General features: G+C 41.2%; 1 protein-coding gene across 2 annotated transcripts; it reads right to left on the reverse strand.

Annotated features, from left to right (window-relative positions):
• Positions 1–376: 376 nt before the first annotated feature.
• LOC129868296 (ribosomal protein S6 kinase beta-1-like) lies at positions 377–17,346 on the reverse strand. Of its 2 annotated transcripts, XM_055942142.1 has the most exons (14): positions 17,109–17,346; positions 13,630–13,673; positions 13,131–13,251; positions 12,943–13,011; positions 10,331–10,478; positions 10,148–10,205; positions 6,320–6,511; positions 6,039–6,129; positions 5,769–5,876; positions 4,743–4,805; positions 4,538–4,615; positions 4,311–4,418; positions 3,904–4,016; positions 377–3,676 (listed from the first exon to the last, which is right to left on the reverse strand). In XM_055942142.1, the coding sequence occupies exons 1-14, from the start codon at positions 17,178–17,180 to the stop codon at positions 3,418–3,420; spliced, it is 1,524 nt and encodes a 507-aa protein (XP_055798117.1). In that variant the 5' UTR covers positions 17,181–17,346; the 3' UTR covers positions 377–3,417. The 2 variants fall into 2 exon arrangements, with proteins under 2 accessions (XP_055798117.1, XP_055798118.1); XM_055942143.1 differs by lacking the exon at positions 13,630–13,673.
• Positions 17,347–22,702: the final 5,356 nt, after the last annotated feature.

Consider the following 22,702-nt stretch of genomic DNA (forward strand, 5'->3'; position numbering starts at 1 on the left):
TTGAGGAACTGCAGGCAATAACTAGGCTTGGGTCAAGGCAACCTAGGGACAGGATTCAATCTGTACCGCAGAAGATCCAGGTTGTAGCATGGTTGACATCTAAAGGTAATTTCCAATTCAGCTGACATCTGCAGTGCAATGTAAATGAAGAATTTCAGGCTATTTATTCAGGATTTCCCATGACAATTACAACTTTCACTGAAGAAAAATGTCAGAAGACACAGCTTGATATTTAGCACAACTAGATAAGGTAAGTGTGATTGTGCTCAAGTCAGTGTTCCTTTTGGCCATTCCTGTGCAACTGCTGTTATGAGTTGAGCAGTAACTTTGGGGTTGCATAATCCATCCAGGTTGCACTATAATCACTTTCACAGTCTTCAACTCAGTAATGCTTTTTATTTTGTTCACATCCATATTACACATCAACATCCAAACCCCCTGAAATGTCTAGGAATAAATATAAGGGTGAAATATTGACTCTGATTAACTGTTTGCAGCAGTCTTCTAATGAGAAGATCAATCATATTCATGTTCCCAAAAGCTCACTCATTTGGTTTCAGTTGAACACTGAACTATAAAAAGGTCCTCAAGCTCTGAAACCACGAGAGAAATCACTCAGATGAGTATCATTCAGATAATTTCAGTATCAACAGGTTAGAGCAGCACAGAAAACCACTTCAAAGACCCTATACCACTAGAGATAGAAACACATGGTCCAATCATCTTCCTCTGAAAATACATGCAATTTCTTCAAGAAAGTCACATCCCAAACCCCCCATTAGTTTTTGCATCAGTGACTATTTTATCACACACCTAAACTGCCCATGTTTCAACACTCTGCAGGCATCGTATTAAGTTTTCAGAATTAAAGAAGCCTGTACAAGATGATCAAAAAGTTACTTTCTGAACTTGTCCCTCGTACAATAGGATTCTATTTTGCCCATTACATCATTCTTTATTCCAAACTAAAGAACAAACTGCTGCATTTTGAGGTTTCTCAAGAGATTCATTGGAAAAATCATATACTTAGACATTTTTAAACATAATGTAAAATACATAAATACATTGTTTGCATAGTGTGACTGATGCAGTGGAAAAAATATATAATGGCACTTATAAAAAATAAAACAGAACTTGGATTATAAATATATTCAAAAAGGTAAGCCATGGTCACTGTGGGGGTGAAAGTTGCTCTGAAGCACACCAAACATCCTCTCCAATGGAACCTGAAGCCAAAGCAATTTGTCCATTCCTTCACTGACAAGCAGACAGGGGGGTGAAAGGTTTATTAAAATATAAATTCAGTCTTGGAATAAGAAATCCTTTGTCAGGATACACATTCAATCGTATTGAACAGGACTTGTATGTGTGTGTGTGTGTGTATCCCTCTACAAACCTATCAGTCATGACGTAGGCCTAACAGATTCCAGAGAACGACCCAAATAAAACTGCCTGGTTCAAAAATATACAGAATAGTACAATTGTTTGCTTATTGAATGAGGCATATTTTCAAGTTTATCAAAATCACACTTAAACATGATAGTCATCTTGGTCATGTGAATCTGATAGCTCCATGGTGGGGGGAAACTACAGTATCTAAACTCACTGGAGCAAATAGTTACATCTCCAGACAAAAGGAATAATTTCAAGTTTAGGTCTCAGGAAGCATGCTGCCTTCATCTAGACAGAACCTTACAATTGGATTATTATTAATGTGACAAATGTTCCTGTTTGGGGAAGAGGAGAATCAAATGGCTTTTCTCCAGAGGCTAAGACAGTTAAAGACCACATACATAAGCTTCAAGTCACACCATATTTCAAACAATCAATAGCTAAAATGGAATCAGAGGTACTAGCCCTACTGATATCACCAAGGCTGCATAAAGACTGAGGGAAGCATCCATGAAGCACCTAGCCAGGTACATTATTAGAAAAATGCAACCTGGCAATTAGCTAAACACTAAAAGGCAGTGGTGATGAGAATTTGGCCTCAATGCTTTGCTTCTTTCAATTAAAAAAGACAAGCTCTCGGTTGGTCTCTGACAATCACAAATTGTCAGACGCCCAAAAAGAATAGGTCCATAATATTATAATAAACCTGCATGCATCATAATCGTGGAGAACTTATGTGGGTCTTCTGAGTAAGTGACACTCGAAAAGGCATCGAGTCAGTTTACATTCAACACAAAAACATACATAAAGGTTTTCCATCTACCTAGAGATCCAGTCAGACTGGTAAAGCAGTGTCAGCATTGAAGGATAAGTGGGGCAGGAGGCGATGCATTCAGCTGAAATAGTACACATTGTGTTTTTAGCTGTCCCTCCATCAATGACACCACACGTGGGGCGTGATCAGCAGGACACAACGTTCAGGTAGAACAAGGACTCATGTCAGCTTTATTCATTACATTTCTATCGGCAACGTACAACAACGCTTGGCAACTGAACGTGGCTCAGGGTCATGTTAAGTAGGGATCAGGGACATCGATGTTCTCATTGGACGAGTTTAGGTTGTACCTTCCTGTTTCACTCAAGTGTCAATACGTTTTCTACATACAGAACACGGCCCAGACATGTTCTACAAGATTTATCCTGATGGGATGTTCAAGTGACAAAGCAGAAAAAAGGCATTGTTGATTCCATATTTTTTATAAATTGAACAATGTAATACACTATAGCAGGATAATTTAGTCTACAGTGAATGTGTTCTGTGTACATTGTGTCACTGTGATTGACTCCATCTACTGTATTCAGCTACAATGGATACTGTAACCCCTCGTCAGCAAATTCTAAAAATGAAGTAGAGGCATTTAAGGGGGAATCATCTCCACCCTCAGGATTTAAAAGTCTATTACCCAGTTTCATTGATCAATAACACCTCACTCCTGGTGAGGGAAAGCACTGCTGCATCAGGAGTAACACTCTGTCCCCACTCACCTAAAGTACAAAGCACCAGCGTGTCATGAGAAGCCAGCCCAGTGAAGCACACCGCAATCTGACAGCAGCATCCAGCAGCACTGCTCTCATCTCTTCCTCCAAATATACTCTACAGGGCTGAAGGAAGTAGTCAAGACCTCTTGCTGTTTGACTAAAGCTCTAATTGGTGGAAGGGAGTTCTCTCCCTAGTTCCTCCTCTCCCTAAAATGAGGCTCCTATAGTTTGTCATATCTGCTAGGGTAGACAGCCCTGTGTGGCTGCCAAGCTGCCCAACCAGGGAGAGAGGGGCAGGCAGGGATGGAAGGAAAGGAGGGAGGCAGGGATAGAAGGAAAGGAGGGAGGCAGGGATGGAAGGTGCGTCTGAAGGAGCTGGTGAATGGTGCCGACGGTCCGTCAGTCATTTAATTTCTATAAGTCTATTAAAAGAAAAAAATAAGTGAATGGAGGATTTAGGAAAGAGAAGTTCTAGATGGAACAGTGTCATAGATTCATCTGGAGGTGCTTGGGCCGTTTGGAGATGGGGTAGGGGTAGGCCTGCTTCTTGAAGGGGCCGCCTGTGGTGGTGTTGCCAGAGGGCTTTCTGATAGGCAGGGGGGCAGACACCTCGTTGGAGGAAATGGCCATCTGCTCCACACCAACCTCCATGGGCTGGTCTCCAGACCCAAAACCCCAAAGGGACGAGGTTCCAGGCTGAGTGGGGGCCCGGGGCCAGCAGTCCCCCACAGCAAACCTCACTGGGCTGGGGGGCCAAGAGAAGAGGATACAGGGCAAGTTTAGAATAGTACTGACTGGGGGAGGGCAGACAGAATGGTGACATTTTAACAGTGAGGATAAATCCCAGTAGAACCGAGTACCAGAATGACACTGGATTCAACCACTGGTTGGCAGGACAACTTCATGGGAAAATTCAATTTCTACACAAATCTAGAGGAAAATTAGACTGGTGGGGAAAAAAAAAACACTTACCTCACTGGTGTTCTTGGGCTTCCCAGAAACCTTCTTGGCGAGCTGACTTTTGCCTCAAAGGGGAATTTCTCCTTGATGTTTTCGAGGACGGAGGGAGCTACATACGTAAAACCCTGTGGGGAGGTTGTCACAGGGAAGATTACAGCCATTCTCCTCATGGTCAATCACAACCAAAACAACATAGGCCAGAGGAGATGTGCAATGAAACACTCATTAAACTATATCGGTTTCCATTAAAAAAATAAGATGCAATGCAATAACCAACTATTTTGTTGGTCTCAAAAAGAGAAAAAACAAACAGTGTAACTTCTGCCTACCCGTTTACGTGCAGCCGTGCACACAGTAAAACACACGCGCACAAACACAAGGCCAAATGGAATGTGCAGAGTAAGCAGTAGGCAGCCTACCAGGAAGACTTGATTGGCACTTTCGCTGAGCGTGGAGTCATCAGGGCTGTCCACGGGAGTCTGGCTAGTGAACTTGGAGTCAAACTGGCTCACGTCATCAGCTGATTGCTGCAACGGACGGAAAGAAGGAAACCGGTTAACCTCTAGTCTCTGTGGGTCAAGGAGGACTTGGTAGGCACAGGTGCTGTTCACAATGGAAATGCTATGAATAAGGAATGACGGCTCACCAGAAAAGGCTTGAATGGAGGCTCCACTTTGCGAGCGAGAAGATCATCCCAATTAATATGCCTGAAGAACGGGTGGCTCTGGAGAAGTGGACAGAATAACTTTACTTTTCCCAGAGAGAAAGCCACAACACATGAAGGTTGCTCTTTTTACCACCTTCAACAATGTTCTAATAATCCTACAACAGGTCTGTTTAAACTGTATTACCTGAATTTCTGAGGAGTCTCCTGGGCCTGCCCCCAGCCGTAACGAGGCATTGCGTTTCAGCAGCTGGAACAAAGGGAGTGACAGGTAATGCAAGTCTGCTCCTCAGTCTTCATTTGATCTGACTTGTGTTACATTAGACCAGGGTCCTCCAACACTGTTCCTGGAAAGCTACCCTCCTGTAGGTGCACTCCAAACCCAGTTGTAACTAACCTGATTTAGCGTATCAACCAGCTAATTACTATAATCAGGTGTGCTAGATTAGGGTTGGAGCAAAAACTATAAATTATAGTAGGTTCAATGACTTGAATTCCATTTCAGTATCCACTCCCCTTCTGTGAGCTCAATGCACACATTAAACAGTTTATTTTGAGATATCAGATCCAGCCTGAACTGTGCTTTATGTAGTAGGGAGTTAGTTTCCAACAGGCCAATATTCTACATAGTTTAGTGCATAGAAATGTGGTAATTAACTACAATGACCATATTCCATTTGTCCGGTCTGTGTTTCTTTAATGCCTGCTACGAAAGAGACTTTCATAAAAAGGTTTGCCTTATTTACTTTGAAGAACTACAAAATAGTGATTTTGTCAGACAGCATATCTATAGAGATGAGATGACTTGGAATGAAATAATAAAGCTATCAAATAAAACTGAAATATTTTATTAAAGTAAGTTAATGTCAATAAATTATGGTTAATAAGTGATGAGCAGTAATGGACAGTCACTACCATCATAGGACTTTAGTTGTTTTATTCTGTGTTACAGCATTCAACCCACATAATACATTTAATGTTTTAAAATTATAATACATTTAATGTTTTAAAATGAACGAAACAGAAATAAAAATACGTGATTATTTTTTTATAATATAACCGACCTCAAACAAATCGCTCAGCACTACAGGACGGTAGCTCTTCAGGAACAGGGTTGAAGAGCCCAGCATTAGACAATCAGAAGGCAGAGCCTACCTGAAATGCCATCAAAACACTATTAGAACTGGGGCAGTTGAACATCTAACACCCTTACCTTTTTCAGAAGGTCCCTAGCTTCTTGTGTGAGGTAAGGTGGCAGGTTCAGTTTGCACTTTAAGATTTTGTCAATGGTCTTCTTCCTGTTTTCCCCAGTGAATGGTGGCTGTGGAGTAACATAAAAGCTATATCCAACTACAATACTGACATTGTGTCCCGCTGAGGTTAAACATAAATATTGATCAATCAAATGTTGATGTTGTCTTGTACAGAGTACATACGTTTTAAAGAAAATCAATGTTTCTCTTGAAAGAAGAGTTGTACTCACAGCTCCTGTCAGCATGTCGTACATGAGAGCTCCCAGGCTCCACCAGTCTACAGCCCGGTTGTGTCCACTCCTCATCAGGATCTCTGGGGCCCTGAAGTGACAGATAGGAGGGGAGTGGGTGAGGAGGACAGTCAGGTAAGCCTACACAATGTGCAACCAAACACAAATTTCCTCAAACAAAAGAGTACGTAAAGTATTGCTCTGAGGAGATGGGACGTTTACAACAGACTCGGAGGCTGGCATTAACTTTTAATTGATTAATGATTAGGACCATAACTTGCATGTATTCTATGGTGCCACAGAAGGTGTGAGTAACAGTGCCGTCATGGATTGATTCTTTACACAGGCCAAAGTCTGTGAGCTTGACGTGACCGTTGTTGCTGAGCATGATGTTCTCTGGCTTCAGGTCTCTGTAGATGATGCCTTTCAGATGCAGGTGTCCCAAAGCCATGGAAATCTCTGCCAGATAGAAGCTGCAGAACAGAAAACAGAACTTTTACATCAAGTACAGTTAAAGTCGGAAGTTTACATACACCATGGCCAAATACATTTAAACTCAGTTTTTCCAATTCCTGACATTTAATCCTAGTAAAAATTCCCTGTCTTAGGTCAGTTAGGATCACCACTTTATTTTAAGAATGTGAAATGTCAGAATAATAGTAGAGAATGATTTATTTCAGCTTTTATTCATTTCACATTCCAAGTGGGTCAGAAGTTTACATACACTCAATTAGTATTTGGTAACATAGCCTTTAAATTGTTTAACTTGGGTCAAACGTTTTGGGTAGCCTTCCACAAGCGTCCCACAATAAGTTGGGGGAATTTTGGCCCATTCCTCCTGACAGTTACACCAGCTCTGAGTCAGGTTTGTAAGCCTCCTTGCTCGCACACGCTTTTTCAGTTCTGCCCACAGATTTTCTATGGGATTGAGGTCAGGGCTTTGTGATGGCCACTCCAATACCTTGACTTTGTTGTCCTTAAGCCATTTTGCCACAACTTTGGAAGTATGCTTGGGGTCATTGTCCATTTGAAAGACCCATTTGTGACCAAGCTTGAACTTCCTGACTGATGTCTTGAGATATTGCTTCAATATATCCACATAATTGTCCTCCTCATGATGCCATCTATTTTGTGAAGTGCACCAGTCCCTCCTGCAGCAAAGCACCCCCACAACATGATGTTGCCACCCCCGTGCTTCACAGTTGGGATGTTTTTTCCTCCAAACATAACGATGGTCATTATGGCCAAACAGTTCTATTTTTGTTTCATCAGACCAGAAGACATTTCTCCAAAAAGTACAATCTTTGTCCCCATGTGCAGTTGCAAATCATAGTCAGGCTTTTTTTATGGCAGTTTTGGAGCAGTGGCTTCTTCCTTGCTGAGCGGCCTGTCAGGTTATGTCGGTATAGGACTCGTTTTACCGTGGATGTAGATACTTTTGTACCTGTTTCCTCCAGCATCTTCACATGGTCCTTTGCTGTTGTTCTGTGATTGATTTGCACTTCTCATCAAAGTACGTTCATCTCTAGGAGACAGAACGCGTCTCCTTCCTGAGCGGTATGACAGCTGCGTGGTCCCATGGTGTTTATACCTGCGTACTATTGTTTGTACAGATGAATGTGGTACCTTCGGGCATTTGGAAATTGCTCCCAAGGATGAACCAGACTTGTGGAGGTCTACAAAAAATGTTCGGAAGTCTTGGCGGATTTCTTTTGATTTTCCTATGATGTCAAGCAAAGAGACACTGAGTTCGAAGGTAGGCCTTGAAATACATCCACAGGTACACCTCCAATTGACTCAAATTATGTCAATTAGACACAGAGAAGAAGCTTCTAAAGCCATGACATAATTTTCGGAAATGTTCCAAGCTGTTTAAAGGCACAGTCAACTTAGTGTATGTAAACTTCTGACCCACTGGAATTGTGATACAGTGAGTTAATAAGTGAAATAATCTGTCTGTAAACAATTGTTGGAAAAATGACTTGTGTCATACACAAAGTAGATGTCCTAACCGGCCTGCCAAAACTATAGTTTGTTAACAATAAATTTGTGGAGTGGTTGAAAAACGAGTTAATGACTCCAACCTAAGTGTATGTAAACTTCCGACTTCAACTGTACATTCACAGTGTGCCTCAGCAAATATGGCATCTGCAGTGCCTTCAGAAAGTATTCACACCACTTGACTTTTTCCACATTGTGTTGTGTTACAGCCTGATTTTAACATGGATTGCATTTAGATTGTTTTGTCACTGGCCTACACACAATACCCCATAATGTCAAAGTGGAATTGTGTTTGACAAATGAAATACAAATGTAAAAGCTGAAATGTCTTGAGTCAATAAGTATTCAACCATTGTTATGGCTAGCCAAAAAAAAAAAAAAGACATTGAATATCCCTTTGAGCTTGGTGAAGTTCTTAATTACACTTTGGATGGTGCATCAATATCCCAGTCACTCCAAAAATACAGGTGTCCTTCCTAACTCAGTTGCTGGAGAGAGAGGAACCCAGCAGGGATTTCACAATGAGGCCAATGGTGAATTTAAAACAGTTACAGAGTAGTAATGGCTGTGATAGGAGAAAACTGAGGATGGATCAACAAAATTGGAGTTACTCCACAATACTAACCTAATTGACAGAGTGAAAAGAAGGAAGCCTGCACAGAATAAAACTATTCCAAAACATGCATCCTGTTTGTAATAAGGCACTGAATACTGCAAAAAATGTAGCAAAGCAATTCACTTTTTGTCCTGAATACAAAGTATTATGTTTGGGGAAAATCCAATATAACACATTACTGAATAACACTCTCCATATTTTCAAGCAGAGTGGTGGTTGCATCATATTATGAGTATCATTAAGGACTGGGGAGTTTAAAGATAAAATATAAACGGAATGGAGCTAAGCACAGGCAAAAATCCTAGAGGAAAACTCGGTTCAGTCTGTTTTCCACCAGACACTGGGAGATTAATTCACCTTTCAGCAGGACAATAACCTAAAACACAAGGCCAAATCTACACTGGAGCTGCATACCAAGAAGACAGTGAATGTTCTTGAGTGGCCAAGTTACAGTTGACTAAATCTACTTGGAAAAAATAAATAATAGGCAAATGTTGGACATCACAGGTGTGGTAAGCTCTTAAAGACCTTCCCAGAAAAATTCAGATCTGTAATCGCTGCCAAAGGTGCTTCTACAAAGTATTGACCCAGGGGTGTGAATACTACAGAAATTAGATATTTATGCATTTAATTTTCAATAAATGTGTTAATTTCTAAAAACATGTTTTCACTTTGTCATTATGGGGTATTGCGTGTAGATGAGTAAGAAAATATACATTTAATCAATTTTGAATTCAGGCTGAAACAACAAAACGTGGAATAAGTCCAACAAGCTCTGTCTCAAGTCAGGATTAGACATTCATCCATGTTTCTCAAACATAAAATTTCAACGTTGTTCCAAACGTCAAATTTCAAAGTGTTTAAGGTTAAGTTCAGGCATTAACTCCAAATTTTTTAAAGTAAGAGTTAAGGATTGGGATAGAAAGTTGTTTTTGTCTTAAACCTATCGCTGGATTCGAACATGCAACCTTTGGCACCAGAGGCAGATGCTTACGCCCATCCACAACGCCCTAGTAAAACCGAAACCTACTTGAAGGTAAAAGCGCCCACTGTTGCCCCTAGAGGTAGTTTTCCACGTCATCTCCAGGCATCCTCAGACATGGATGGACGTCGAATACTGACATGTATCGCGGGCGAACTGGCTAAATAAGTCAAGGGTATGAATACTTTCTGAAGGCACTGTATATAGTTACAAAAGGACTATGACGAAAAACCTTTCCGTCAAGCAGGAATAGCAGATATTGTCACAGCCCTTTTTTAATGCATCCTTTCAGATTTGCCTTTAGCTGCCCTCGCTACATTCTAAACATGAGGTGTTGTGGTTTCAACATCATTACATTTGTCTGCTTCTAGAAATGGTTCAACCTTATGCTATGTAATCACTACCTTCATCTGCCGTCTGTTGACACATGGGAGTGAGGACTGCAGGGTCCAGAAACTCATATCTATTCTACACACTAGATACACATCTCCAGCATGACTGATCACTTACCACGCTGTATCCTCCATAAAGATCCCCTCCCTTTCCAATTGCATAAACAGCTCCCCACCTACAAATAACAAATACAGCATTCAATTATTTGCCATTGTGTGTGCGAATGATGCGTGTAGATGTACGCTACGCTGTGTTGTGTGGTTTGTGTGTATGCGCACACACCATGCCTCAGCCACTCACCAGAAAGGTACTCCAGGATGAGGTACAGCTTGCCCCCTGTCTGGAAGGCATAGATGAGGTCCACTATGAATGGGTGCTTCACCTCCTCCAGGATATTCCTCTCTGCCTTGGTGTGAGCAGTGTCCTTAGCGTTACGCACTATCATGGCCTGGAGGGATCAAACAAGGCTAGAAATGTCAAGCACTGTCAGTATTATAACAATGGTAGCACTTTACATTCACAGCAGAGAACATAATGGTAATAACCTGGTAATAGTATGGTAAGTTAGTCAGCCCAAATGAAAAACATTTCTTACAGATAGAAACTGAGGTATGATATGCATTTGAAAAGAAGGACACTGACTACCGGATCCAGATGCTCTGAAGACATAACAGCGTGAAGGAAATTCTCATTTGGTTTCTGGTTTAGATTATTATTTTTCTCCTCTCCCTTTTTCCCCAGCATTAGTAAAGGGAGAGAACCTCTCTGCTCTGAGCCATGTCATTAATGCAGTTATCTTCGCCCTCAGGTCCAGATCACGTGCAAATCTTGTTGGCTCAAAGGAATCCAAAACATTCAAACCACTGGACAAAAATATATACACAACATATGAAGTGTTGGTCCCATCTTTCATGAGCTGAAATAAAAAATCCCAGAAATGTTCCATAATCACACAAACCTTTGGCTCAAATTTTGTGCACATTTTTTACATCCCTGTTTGTGAGCATTTCTACTTTACCAAGATAATCCATCCACCTGACAGGTGTGGCATATCAAGAAGCTGCCTAAACAGCAGGATCATTACACAGGTGCACCTTGTACTGGGGACAATAAAAGGCCACTAAAACGTGCAGTTTTGTCACACAACGCCACAGATGTCTCAAGTTGATGCAGCGTGCAATTGGCATGATGACTGCAGGCATGTCCACCAAAGTGGTTGCCAGAGAATTGAATGTTAATTTCTCTACCATAAGCTGCCTCCAATGTCGTTTTAGAGAATTTGGCAGTGCATCCACCCGGCTTCACAACCGCAGACCACATGTAACCACGCCATCCCTGGACCTCCACATCTGGCAGGATAGTCTGAGGAGGTGTGGAGGGGTGCTGAGGAGTATTTGTCTGTAATAAAGCCCTTTCTGATTGGCTGGGCCTGCCTCCCAAGTGGGTGGGCCTACGCCCTCCCAGGCCCACCCATGGCTGCCCCCCTGCCCAGTCCTATTAAACCCATAGATAAGGGCCTAATGAATTTATTTCAATTGACTGATTTCCTTATATGAACTGTAACTCAGTAAAATCTTTGAAATTGCTGCATGTTGCATTTATATCAGTATACTGTATTTCAGCCGTCGGGTCCAATAGTAGATCTGTTTGTTGGATTAAGCCGGAGCCCTGTGGCAGAACTAGAAGCCAGAGCACGAGAGCAGAGCATGGTCAGTCATTTGCGTGAGGCTCTGTGCCTACCGTGCTACATAGCCACTTACATGCACAGCGATGGGTTCTGACACGGCAGATTAAGTCAACCATGCTAAACACCAATGCTGTGAAATGTCTGCTGCACACATAGGAGTTTCCATAACCTCATCCCAGGCTCAATTGCTACCGTGTATAGAACCTGGAAACACTGCAACAAAGTGGGACTTGAAGGGGGCGTTGTTTGAAATCAAGGCAGGAGAGAGAGAGCCTGCTACAGCTGTAGGCCTATTAGATGGGACTTTGAAAAATTCTGATTCTTTCATAAATAAATATATATATATATATATATATATATATATATATATATATATATATATATATATATATATATATATATATATAAAATAAAAATCGGCAATCAAAATAAATGTCCCATTCACAGCGACCATATCATTTTTGGAAGACCCAATTGATTCGGAGTTAGCGCATATAAAGTTAGTGAAAAGTATTTCTAAGACGCATACTTTACAATTTCTCGAACGCACTTCCTTGTTTAGCCAAAATCACTTGTGCTGCTTGCACTATGAAATCCAAAGGGGTGGTTCTGAAGGTTATGCTAGATGGTGATGGACAAAGATCAGCCAATTAGAAAGGGTTTCCAAGAAGTGAGGGAAAGAGATGGGACTCTTGGGTTTCATTTGGCAGTGATGATGGCTGCTGGTTGCCTGATTAAACACCTTCATCCTCAGTAACAGAGGTAGAATAGGAATCTGAGCTCTTAGCTCCTGCATGGTAGCAACAGTAAATACAGACACATACAAACTATAAACAGAACCCCTATTACCAAAACCTGTAAGGCTTCTGGGAAACAGAGGTTGGTTCTGGGGCCAAGATGCAAACCAGATAGGCGGTCGTCAATTACAGAAAGGAGCCGATGGAAAGAAAATGGGGAGAACGAACAGCCCCGAGGTTTCATGGTAAGTCGTTCAGTCAATTTGTTTAGGTTATGTGTTCGGCAGCTTCACTTCTGACTGCGTGCCTGAATGACTGCACCGGTGCGTTCTGTATACTACTGTAACAAGAGGGTCAGTGTTCAATCTGTGCTCATTGTCATATCAATGATACTTAGAGAATAATATCACAGAAGTTAAGTGTGCAGTTCCTTTGGGGCAGACGAGACAAGAGATAAGTATCTCAGCCTGATAACCCAAACAGCCCACCTTCTTCAAGACCTTCATAGCGAAGATCTTTCCCGAAGTAGCACCCGACATCTTACGAACTTGAAAAACCTGAATGTGATAAGAGGAAAAGAAAGAAAACATGAATTTCACTGAATTGATGCCATCTAATCGAAGGGGAAGACATGAGAATACTTGATCAAGGCATAGGGCGATTAGGGATAGCTCACCTTTCCATAGCCTCCTTTTCCTAAAACTCGGAGCAACTCAAAGCATTCTGGACGAATCTGCTCCGTTCCTTTGTTGACGCTGTCTTCAGAGATTTCAAACTTTTCACAGTCATCCATGTTACTTGAAAAATAATAAAAAAGACAACCGTTAAAACATAACTCATACATGTCAAATACACATCATCATTGCATTGAGTCAATGTTGAATGGACCTGAATGACAAGTCCTGCACAACCAACTTTATCTGAGGAGTTCTATCATCTCAATTGTCCTGTATCTGTTCATCAAAGCATACATCATAACAGTGATCAAAGGTGTTCCTGTAATTGACAAAGATCAGATTACACAGATCCCTGTAGTGCAAATATATTGACACCTAAGACAAAACAAACACAGGATAACATGACAAAGAAGAATTGTGTTGTCAAACATGTTGTGGTAAGTGTGCCACATAAGCTTGAGTGCCAAAATACAGGCTGAACCTGTTGTAAATACTCACAATTCAAACCCGCTGCATTGCCGCCCATATTCGCTCATTTGGATCTAGCAACAACAAAAAAGGAGAAGGCCAGGCCCCAAAGGCTGAATTGATTTTTTTTGCATCTACAGTGCATTCGGAAAGTATTCAGACCCCCTTCCCTTTTTCCACAATTTGTTACGTTACAGCCTTACTCATTCAAATACATACACACACATATTTTTTATTTTAAAATGTCCTCAATCTACACACAATACCCCGTTACGATAAAGCAAAAACAGGTTTTTAGAAACGTATAAAAAAAGTACAAATGTATTATTTACATAACTATTCAGACCCTTTGCTACGAGACTCAAAGTTGAACTCAGGTGCATCCGGTTTCCATTGATCATCCTTGAGATGTTTCTACAACTTGGAGTCCACCTGTGGTTAATTTAATTGATTTGACATGATTAGGAAAGGAATACACCTGTCTATATAAAAAGGTCCACAGCTGACAGTGCATTTCAGAGCAAAAACCAGGCCAGGAGGTCAAAGGAATTGTCCGTAGAGCTCAGAGACAGGATTGTGTCAAGGCACAGATCTGGGGAATGATAGAACGTTTCTGCATAATTGAAGGTCCCCAAGAACCCAGTGGTCTCCATCATTCTTACATGGAAGAAGTTTGGAATCATCAAGACTCTTCCTGTAGTATATATAGCTATTGTTATTTACTGCTGCTCTTTAATTATGTGATTCTTATCTCCTTTTTTTTTTTATTTTCTTAACTGCGTTGTTGGTTAGGGGCTTGTAAGTAAGCATTTCACTGTAAGGTCTACACCCACTGTATTTGGCGCATGTGACAAATACATTTTTATTTTGATTAGAGCTGGCCGCCCAGCCAAACTGAGCAATCAATGGAGAAGGGCCTTGGTCAGGGAGGTGACCAAGAAACCGATGGCCACTCTGACAGAGGTCCAGAGTTCCTCTGTGGAGATGGGAGAACCTTCCAGAAGGACAACCATCTCTGCAGCACTCCACCAAACAGGCCTTTATGGTAGAGTGGCCAGACGGAAGCCACTCCATAGTAAAAGGCACATGAGAATCCGCTTGGAGTTTGCCAAAAGGCACCTAAAGATCTCTGACCACGAGAACAAGATTCTCTGGTCTGATGAAACCACGATTGAACACTCTGGCCTGAATGTCAAGCGTCATGTCTGGAGGAAACCTGGCACCATCCCTATGGTGAAGCATGGTGGTGACTTCATCATGCTGTGGGGATGTTTTTCAGCGGCAGGGACTGGGAGACTAGTCAGGATCGAGGGAAAGATGAACGGAGCAAAGTACAGAGAGATCCTTGATGAATTCCTGAGCGCTCTGGAGCAGGTTCTCAGACTGGGGAAAAGGTTCACTTTCCAACAAGACAATGCAGGGGTGGATATGGGACAAGTCTCTGAACATTTTAGAAACCTGTTTTACTTTGTCATTATGGGCTATTGTGTGTAGATTGAGGAAGATATATATATATATTTGTTTTACAATTTAATGTATATTTTATTTAGTTTATCATACTATTGTCAACATTTGTATGACTTTTTGCCACTTTAAAAATGAACATACGTCAATAATTGTAAAGCTCACTTCATTGAATTACACAATTTCCAAGCCCATTTCATAGAGAATGTTACAAACTGGATGACATTTAGGGTGTGTTCGTAAATTCAGTCTGGAGTGGCTGAGTGCGCGGTTTGTAAATTCAGAGCGTTGTCAGATTGTCCGTTAGTAAATTCAGATCGTTTCGCTCTCGGAGCTTTCAGAGCGCACACTGGACTCTCTGGCTGAGAAGTAGGGTAGTTCTGAACATTCTGACCACACAACAGCAGTCAAGCACCCAAGTTAACTGGCTAACTAGCTACTTCCAGACACAAATGAGAGAACACCTCATTGACCATTTTACTCACCTGAGCACAGCTGGTTAGGCTGTTTTCAACTCCACTGCTGGCATCAATTTAATTAAGCTTTTTTGCCGACATTTACTACACCAGCCATATTCAACAGGTGTTGAGCGTTCATAAATTCCTAGTTAGTCTGCGCTCTGGCACACTCACACGAGAGTAGATAGCCCGACTAAATTTACAAACGCACCCTACGTAACTTACTTTGAAGAGATGGTGATTGGGTCTAAATAGACTTTTGGTAGTTTTAACTCGGTGTACTTGTCTTTAACTGTAACTTCCCGAAAGTCAGACTTCTCACATGCCCCCCAAAAATATCAGCTTCAGAAGCATCTGCATTCACCAAATGTTGTGTGGTTATCCTTAGATATATTCTCCCAACTTGCAGAGGGAATTGTTGACAATGCTTTTTATTCTAGATAACATTGTATTTAAAAAATTATTATATTCTCCATAAATGCATTTTACATACACCTTTAGTATTTTGTAGATAGAAAGGTGAAAATAGTATTTATACACACTGCTCTGGACAAGTTCAGGCCTGGAGTATCTTAAAATTAAACCAAAAGATTTAGGCTGACATCATCCAGTGTCCAGATTTTTTTAATTTGCGTCTACATTCAACTGGTATTCAGTTGATAGTGATATGATAAAGCAAATACATTTTACAGCAACTGGAACAGGTGTATTATTGAAGTTGCTTAGCAATGGAGAAGGATCAGTCCTGCTAAGGCCAGGCACCACACCCTAACACAGATTTTTTTCTCGTAATCATATCACAAACAATTACCAGGTTAATGTAGACAAATAAAATACTTTTTTTGTATCTCAGCAATAAAAATACTATTTGCTACTGTGTATTCATAAGGGACTGACTGCATCTCAATCTAGTGGCAGACTGCTGAAGAAAAACAAGCTAATGACGCTAAAATAAATTATGTTTGAAAGAGTACAACCACTTGTTTCACTTGATGCAGAAATCTGATTATACGCATGACAGAGGTCAGGTGGTTTCATGTGTTTTTTTTTTATCTAGACAATTATTAGCTGATGCACTTCAAAAATATTCTGGTTGTTAAACGAATCCATCAATGCGTGCCTCCTTTATTTTTATTTAACTTGGCAAGTCAGTTAATAAGAACATTCTTATTTACAATGACGGCCTACCAAAAGGTCTTCTGCGGGGACGGGGGCTGGAATTAAAAATTAAAATATAGGACAAAACCCATAACACTACATTAAGAGAGACCTGAGACAATAACATAGCAGCAACATGACAACACAGCATATTAGCAACACAACATGGTACAAACATTGGGCAAATACACAAAGGGCAAGAAGGTAGAGACAATACATCAGGCGAAACATGGATAGTTTCTTGGGAAGACAGGTCTGTTTTAGTTGGTTAGCTAACCATCTAGCCACCAACGTCAAGACCGCCTTGGGTTCCGCTAGCTAATAGCTAGCTAGCGCGAGTTAGTTTGCACCTCACTATATCACTAGCAGCTAGCTCTAACTACCATAACGATAGAACCTAGCTAGCTTATGTTTTGCTTGGTAACTCACTCCATCCTCGAGTTCGTCCTCAGACACATTTTCGTCCTGCTGATCCAAATCAATGTCGAATACCCCCGCCATGGCCTTTGCTTGTTCCCTCTCACTCAGTGCGAATGAAGGGCTCTTCTTCACTGCCTCATGGAATATACATCGCTGCGATACCGGCTACAGTAGAAACCATGCTGCCGAACAAAAACAAAACCGAGCCAAGTGTTGAGCACGCGCACTTCTTCTTTGGGTTTTATGGCGGACTACACCGCAAAAGGTGTATTGCTGCCACCAACTGGACGGTTTGAAACCAAATAAAATAAAATAAATGAATCCATACGTAACAGTGAAACTAACTTAGTCCACCCTAAAACAATTCTACATTGCCAAAACAAACAAAACTTGCAAACTTAGTCCCGTGTGGCTCAGTTGGTAGAGCATGGCGCTTGCAAGGCCAGGGTTGTGGGTTCGATTCCCACGGGGGGCCAGTACAAATAAGTATGAATGTATGTACTTGTAAGTCGCTCTGGATAAGAGCGTCTGCTAAATGACTTAAATGTAAATGTTACATTTTTTCAGTTATCCTTATCTCCATGAGAGGGCTTGTGCCAATATTCCATATAACTCCTTCGCTGATAAATCTTTCAGCCCCAGGAACCGCTCTGCAGCAATCACTATTATTTATATCTTCCTGGACCTTCTCTCCACCTTGACAGTGCCATTAATTACCATAGCTATAAATGCCACAAAGTCCACCTTCTTAACATGTCAGTGTAACAGGGTTGGTTATGTTTCCACTTGCCTCTAAAGAATACTGTTACATCAGGATCCTGCTGATGAAAGGCAACCCCTGCAGCCTGCAGTGTAGGCCTATCCACTACCATGCAAAACCTTTTCACAGCTGCTGCATATGAAATGCTCTGTACAACCCTGACTTTGGCCACCTCATTCTCTTTCACCCTCGTGGGGCATTTGGAAGATGTGGCTTCATGGTTCCCTCCGCAATTGCAACATTCATCACTTTTATAACACATAATATGATTCTTTCCACAACTTGGACATCTCGGCTTCTCCCTTCTGCAAACACTTGCTACATGACCAAAAGCTTTACAATGATCACACTGCATTGGTTTTGGGATAAATGCTCTGACTCTGTAGTTGATATACCCTAACTGTACTTGAGTAGGGAGAGACGCCATATCAAATAATATAAGAACAGATAACGTTAGACTCTTCACTTTTTCACCACACGATTCATCTGACGTGCTTCTATCAAGCCAGAAATATCTCCTCAAAATCGCCTTCCCACGAGACGCCGATATAACCCCCTTGAGGGATGCCCTGTTCCGAAGACACACACAAGAGACTTCAAACTTATCAAATCGGTTAAGCCACAACGCACATCCCTTCTGATCCAAAGAATCACAAAAAAAATCAAAACAAGACTGCCTCCTCACTTTACCCAGCACTCTCTCCAACAGTTTGGATAACTCAAATGGTTTCTTCAAGATTGGTACTATGCTCAACTGCTCCTCATTTAACAAATCAAATCAAATTTTATTTGTCACATACACATGGTTAGCAGATGTTAATGCGTGTGTAGCGAAATGCTTGTGCTTCTAGTTGCGACAATGCAGTAATAACCAACGAGTAATCTAACGTAACAATTCCACAACTACTACCTTATACACACAAGTGTAAAGGGATAAAGAATATGTACATTAAGATATATGAATGAGTGATGGAACAGAACGGCATAGGCAAGATGCAGTAGATGGTATAGTGTACAGTCTATACATATGAGATGAGTAATGTAGGGTATCTAAACAAAGTGGCATAGTTTAAAGTGGCTAGTGATACATGTATTACATAAAGATGGCAAGATGCAGTAGATGATATAGAGTACAGTATATACATATACATTACATTAAGTGGCATTGTTTAAAGTGGCTAGTGATACATTTTTTATCAATTTCCATCAATTTCCATTATTAAAGTGAGCTGGAGTTGAGTCAGTATGTTGGCAGCAGCCACTCGATGTTAGTGGTGGCTGTTTAACAGTACTCCTACTAGATACGAATGGTCATTCTCATCACTGTACACTACTTTACTCTGTTTTCCATTCTTTTGGATAATTCTCAAATTCTCCTTGATTCTACCACCATTGTTTTCAGATTCCACTTCTTCATCTGCTTCCGCATCTTTCATTCGTCTGGTCGGGAACTTTTCCCTCCCTACTGGTGCCATAATACACTTGCGCAGTAATGTGCCCTACTATGGTGGGCGAGCATGCTGATATGACACAGTATTATCACAGATAGAACGTTGAGACAGATATTTCACTGGATGTTTAAATGTGAAGCATCCGTTTGGCGTTTCCACTCACTACCAAATATGGTAGTGAGTATTTTGTATATTACTCACTTGCTTCGGCAATGTTAACACATGTTTCCCATGCCAATAAAGCCCCTTGAATTTAATTGAAAGCCCACTGGCGAATAGTGGGAGAAGATGGAACTAGATGGATTTTGGCCGATATTCGATTAAACATTTGATCTGAATACAGTTCTCTGCCAATAGGATCTCGCTAGCTCGTGCTGGCTCTGCCTGCCCCCCCCCCCCTCCAGAATAACAGCAAAGTATCTGCATTTGTTTAAGCTGTTATCTAGTGACATTTATTTGGATACATCCATAACAATGAGCTAATGAGGCCCGATTTCGGCTGGCATAGAACATGTGCTCACTCATCATGACACTTTTGTTCAGAGGAGCTAGTAAACAACACAGCTAACACAATCATTTTAAACTGAAGCTGGAAAGACTGCAAACTAGCTGCACTTCGTTTCGTTTTACCTTTTTACTCACGACACATTCATTACTATTGGACAGCTGGAGATCGAAATTTGAACATTTAAACAATGTTGCAAATGTCGGCAAGACAGATAGCAAGGTCTATACAAATATCTGCTGTTGAAAACTAAATGTAAGTCTAAAAGAAATGTGAGATAATGTCAGGATGCTTTTTATAGTGGAGATCGAGTTTATAAATTGCCTGGCTGGGCTGATGAGACAGTGGATTGTGCAGTCAGATGGAACAAAGTAGGCATTTTAATGTCATAGATTTAGCAGGTGGTAACTTGTGGAATAGACACAGGCTGGAATGCGGTTTTAACCAATCAGCATTCAAGATTAGACCCCATCGTTTTATAATATGCAAATACATGCTAGAACGCTCCAATAGGATCTCTCTAACTGTTGCTTGGCTCTGCCCACCTTGCTTGTTCTGCCCACTATGCTTAATTTTCTCCCATTGAAAACAACACAGATGAACTAACTTGGGTTAGTTATAAATATCTTTGGTAGAACAATAGAACAATGATACAAATCTTTGGTATTATCACAGAGTTTGTAAACCTACTATACAATCTTTGGTATTATTATAGTAGCTTAATGTCCATGATGCCCCATATTTGTGTATTTTCTTTTTAAGGAGATTTTGCCATTTTGAACATCTTATATTTTACCTTTTCTTAGTTATCTTATCCTTCATCAGGCACAAAGGGATGTGTGTGGTATGGCTCAGGAGTTAGCCATGATTGTGATACTGTAGTCAGTCAGTCATAGGCACGAATGGACTGGCATCTTCCTTCCAACAACAAGTGTGATTGCACTGTGGCAAAATGTTCACAGCCTTTTTCTGTATTATCACATGGTTGATTTTGATCATTTTGTGTTTTGTAATCACACTAAACTGTAACCAGAATAACTGTTTGTGTGCGGTTACCCTTTATCAGCAAAAGATGGCAGTGAGAACAAAGGAATCCTTCTTTGAACCTCGAGTATTGAGTATTGCAGTGATCTTAAAGTGTCAACAGGGGGCGCCCATATGGTGTTACCAAAGATTTGTATAGCTAAACCGTATTCGGTAGTGTTACAGTTTGCCTCTTAGCCTGATTCAGGTGCAACTTGTCTTCCTGTTGTAGAATAACCCACATAAATGTACACAGTCACCTTGGGTTGAGGAGGTGTGAAATATATTATGATTTGATGTTGCACATATAGCATCACCTTCATGCCTGTGATGATGACCGACATACCTGGGAGTATTTGTTCAACACACACACACACACACACACACACACACACACACACACACACACACACACACACACACACACACACACACACACACACACACACACACACACACACACACACACACACACACACACACACACACACACACACACACACACACACACACACACACACACAGGCTTATTCAGCCAGAGGGGAAGAGGACTTGCATGCGTTCTTCAGATGGTTGACTGTCTATGGGACTCAGTGCTCCCAGATTAAGGGGCTATGTGTGTGTGTGTGTGTCTGTGTGCCTGAGTGTGTGCATGCATGTATAGTGGGTACACCCTGCAGTTACAACATTCTCTGCCTTGGCATGCACATTAGGATGTTAGGATGTTTGATTCATTAGTGGTCTGTTCCAGTGAGTAACTGTCTGAGACACGACTGAGTGATGTGCATCCTTTGGCCAGGTTGTTGGTGAGAGGAAGTGAGAATGAAAATATTAAAACGGGTTAGTGGAAGAGAGGAAATGAGAGCGAAAGAGGCAGACAAATGTGTTCAAATCAATAGACAATATTGGTTGTATTTCACGGCCATAGAGAGACTGTGGGTGTATATGCTGTAGAGATTACTGTAGATCACAGGAGGTTGGTGGCACCTTAATTGTAGAGGGCAGGCTCGTGGCAATGGCTGGAGCAAAATAAATGGTATCAACCCATGTGTTTGATGCCATTCGCTCCTTTCCAGCCATTATTAAGAGTTGTCCTCCCCTCAGCAGCTTCCACTGCTGTAGATGACCATGGCAGATAGAAACAAGCTTTGTCTGTCAGTAACGAATGGCTTCAAAGAAGATGGAGGGGGGGAAAGTTGGACATTAACTTACATGGTTATGTTGTCGGGTTCTTCCCTAAAAGAATCATCACAAAATCATGATGGTGCTCTTTCTAAAGGATATGCACCACAAGGATTCAAGGGTGCTCTTTTGTTATGTATTAGTCAGTGACACAACAACCACCAAAAATGTAATGATTACAGTTATGCAAATTGTGAATTGGAGTGAATGGAATCTGGTGAGATTTGTACAGCGGGACAGAACAGAACAGGTTGTGCCAGCCTGGTGATTACCAGGGTGTGTCTGTTCTCCTCTGTATTCTCACAGTTCGCACACGCACGCACAACACACACACACTCTGTATCCTGCTAGCATTGCCACCTGGCTGGCATTGCCAGTTAGGTTAAGGGTGAAGCACTCTGCCATATTGGCAATGGTGTGGTGCAGAGGAGCCGGAATCTACCACTTTTGGTCTACAATTACCATCAGTAACACCAAGTTTACCGGTTTTAAAACCTCTCAATAAGCTGTTTCAGTCACGCAGCTACAGTCATTCCGAAACAGCATATCGATTAACATGAATGTCACTATGACTACACACTCAGATTTACTGAGTTATAACAACATGAGAACATGCCGTTTGAAGCAGTTGATTAATTAGATTGCTGTAGGCTATAACATCACAACAAAGGAAATGATTTAT

Source organism: Salvelinus fontinalis, chromosome 13 (assembly GCF_029448725.1).
Source record: "Salvelinus fontinalis isolate EN_2023a chromosome 13, ASM2944872v1, whole genome shotgun sequence".
Lineage (NCBI taxonomy): Eukaryota > Metazoa > Chordata > Actinopteri > Salmoniformes > Salmonidae > Salvelinus > Salvelinus fontinalis.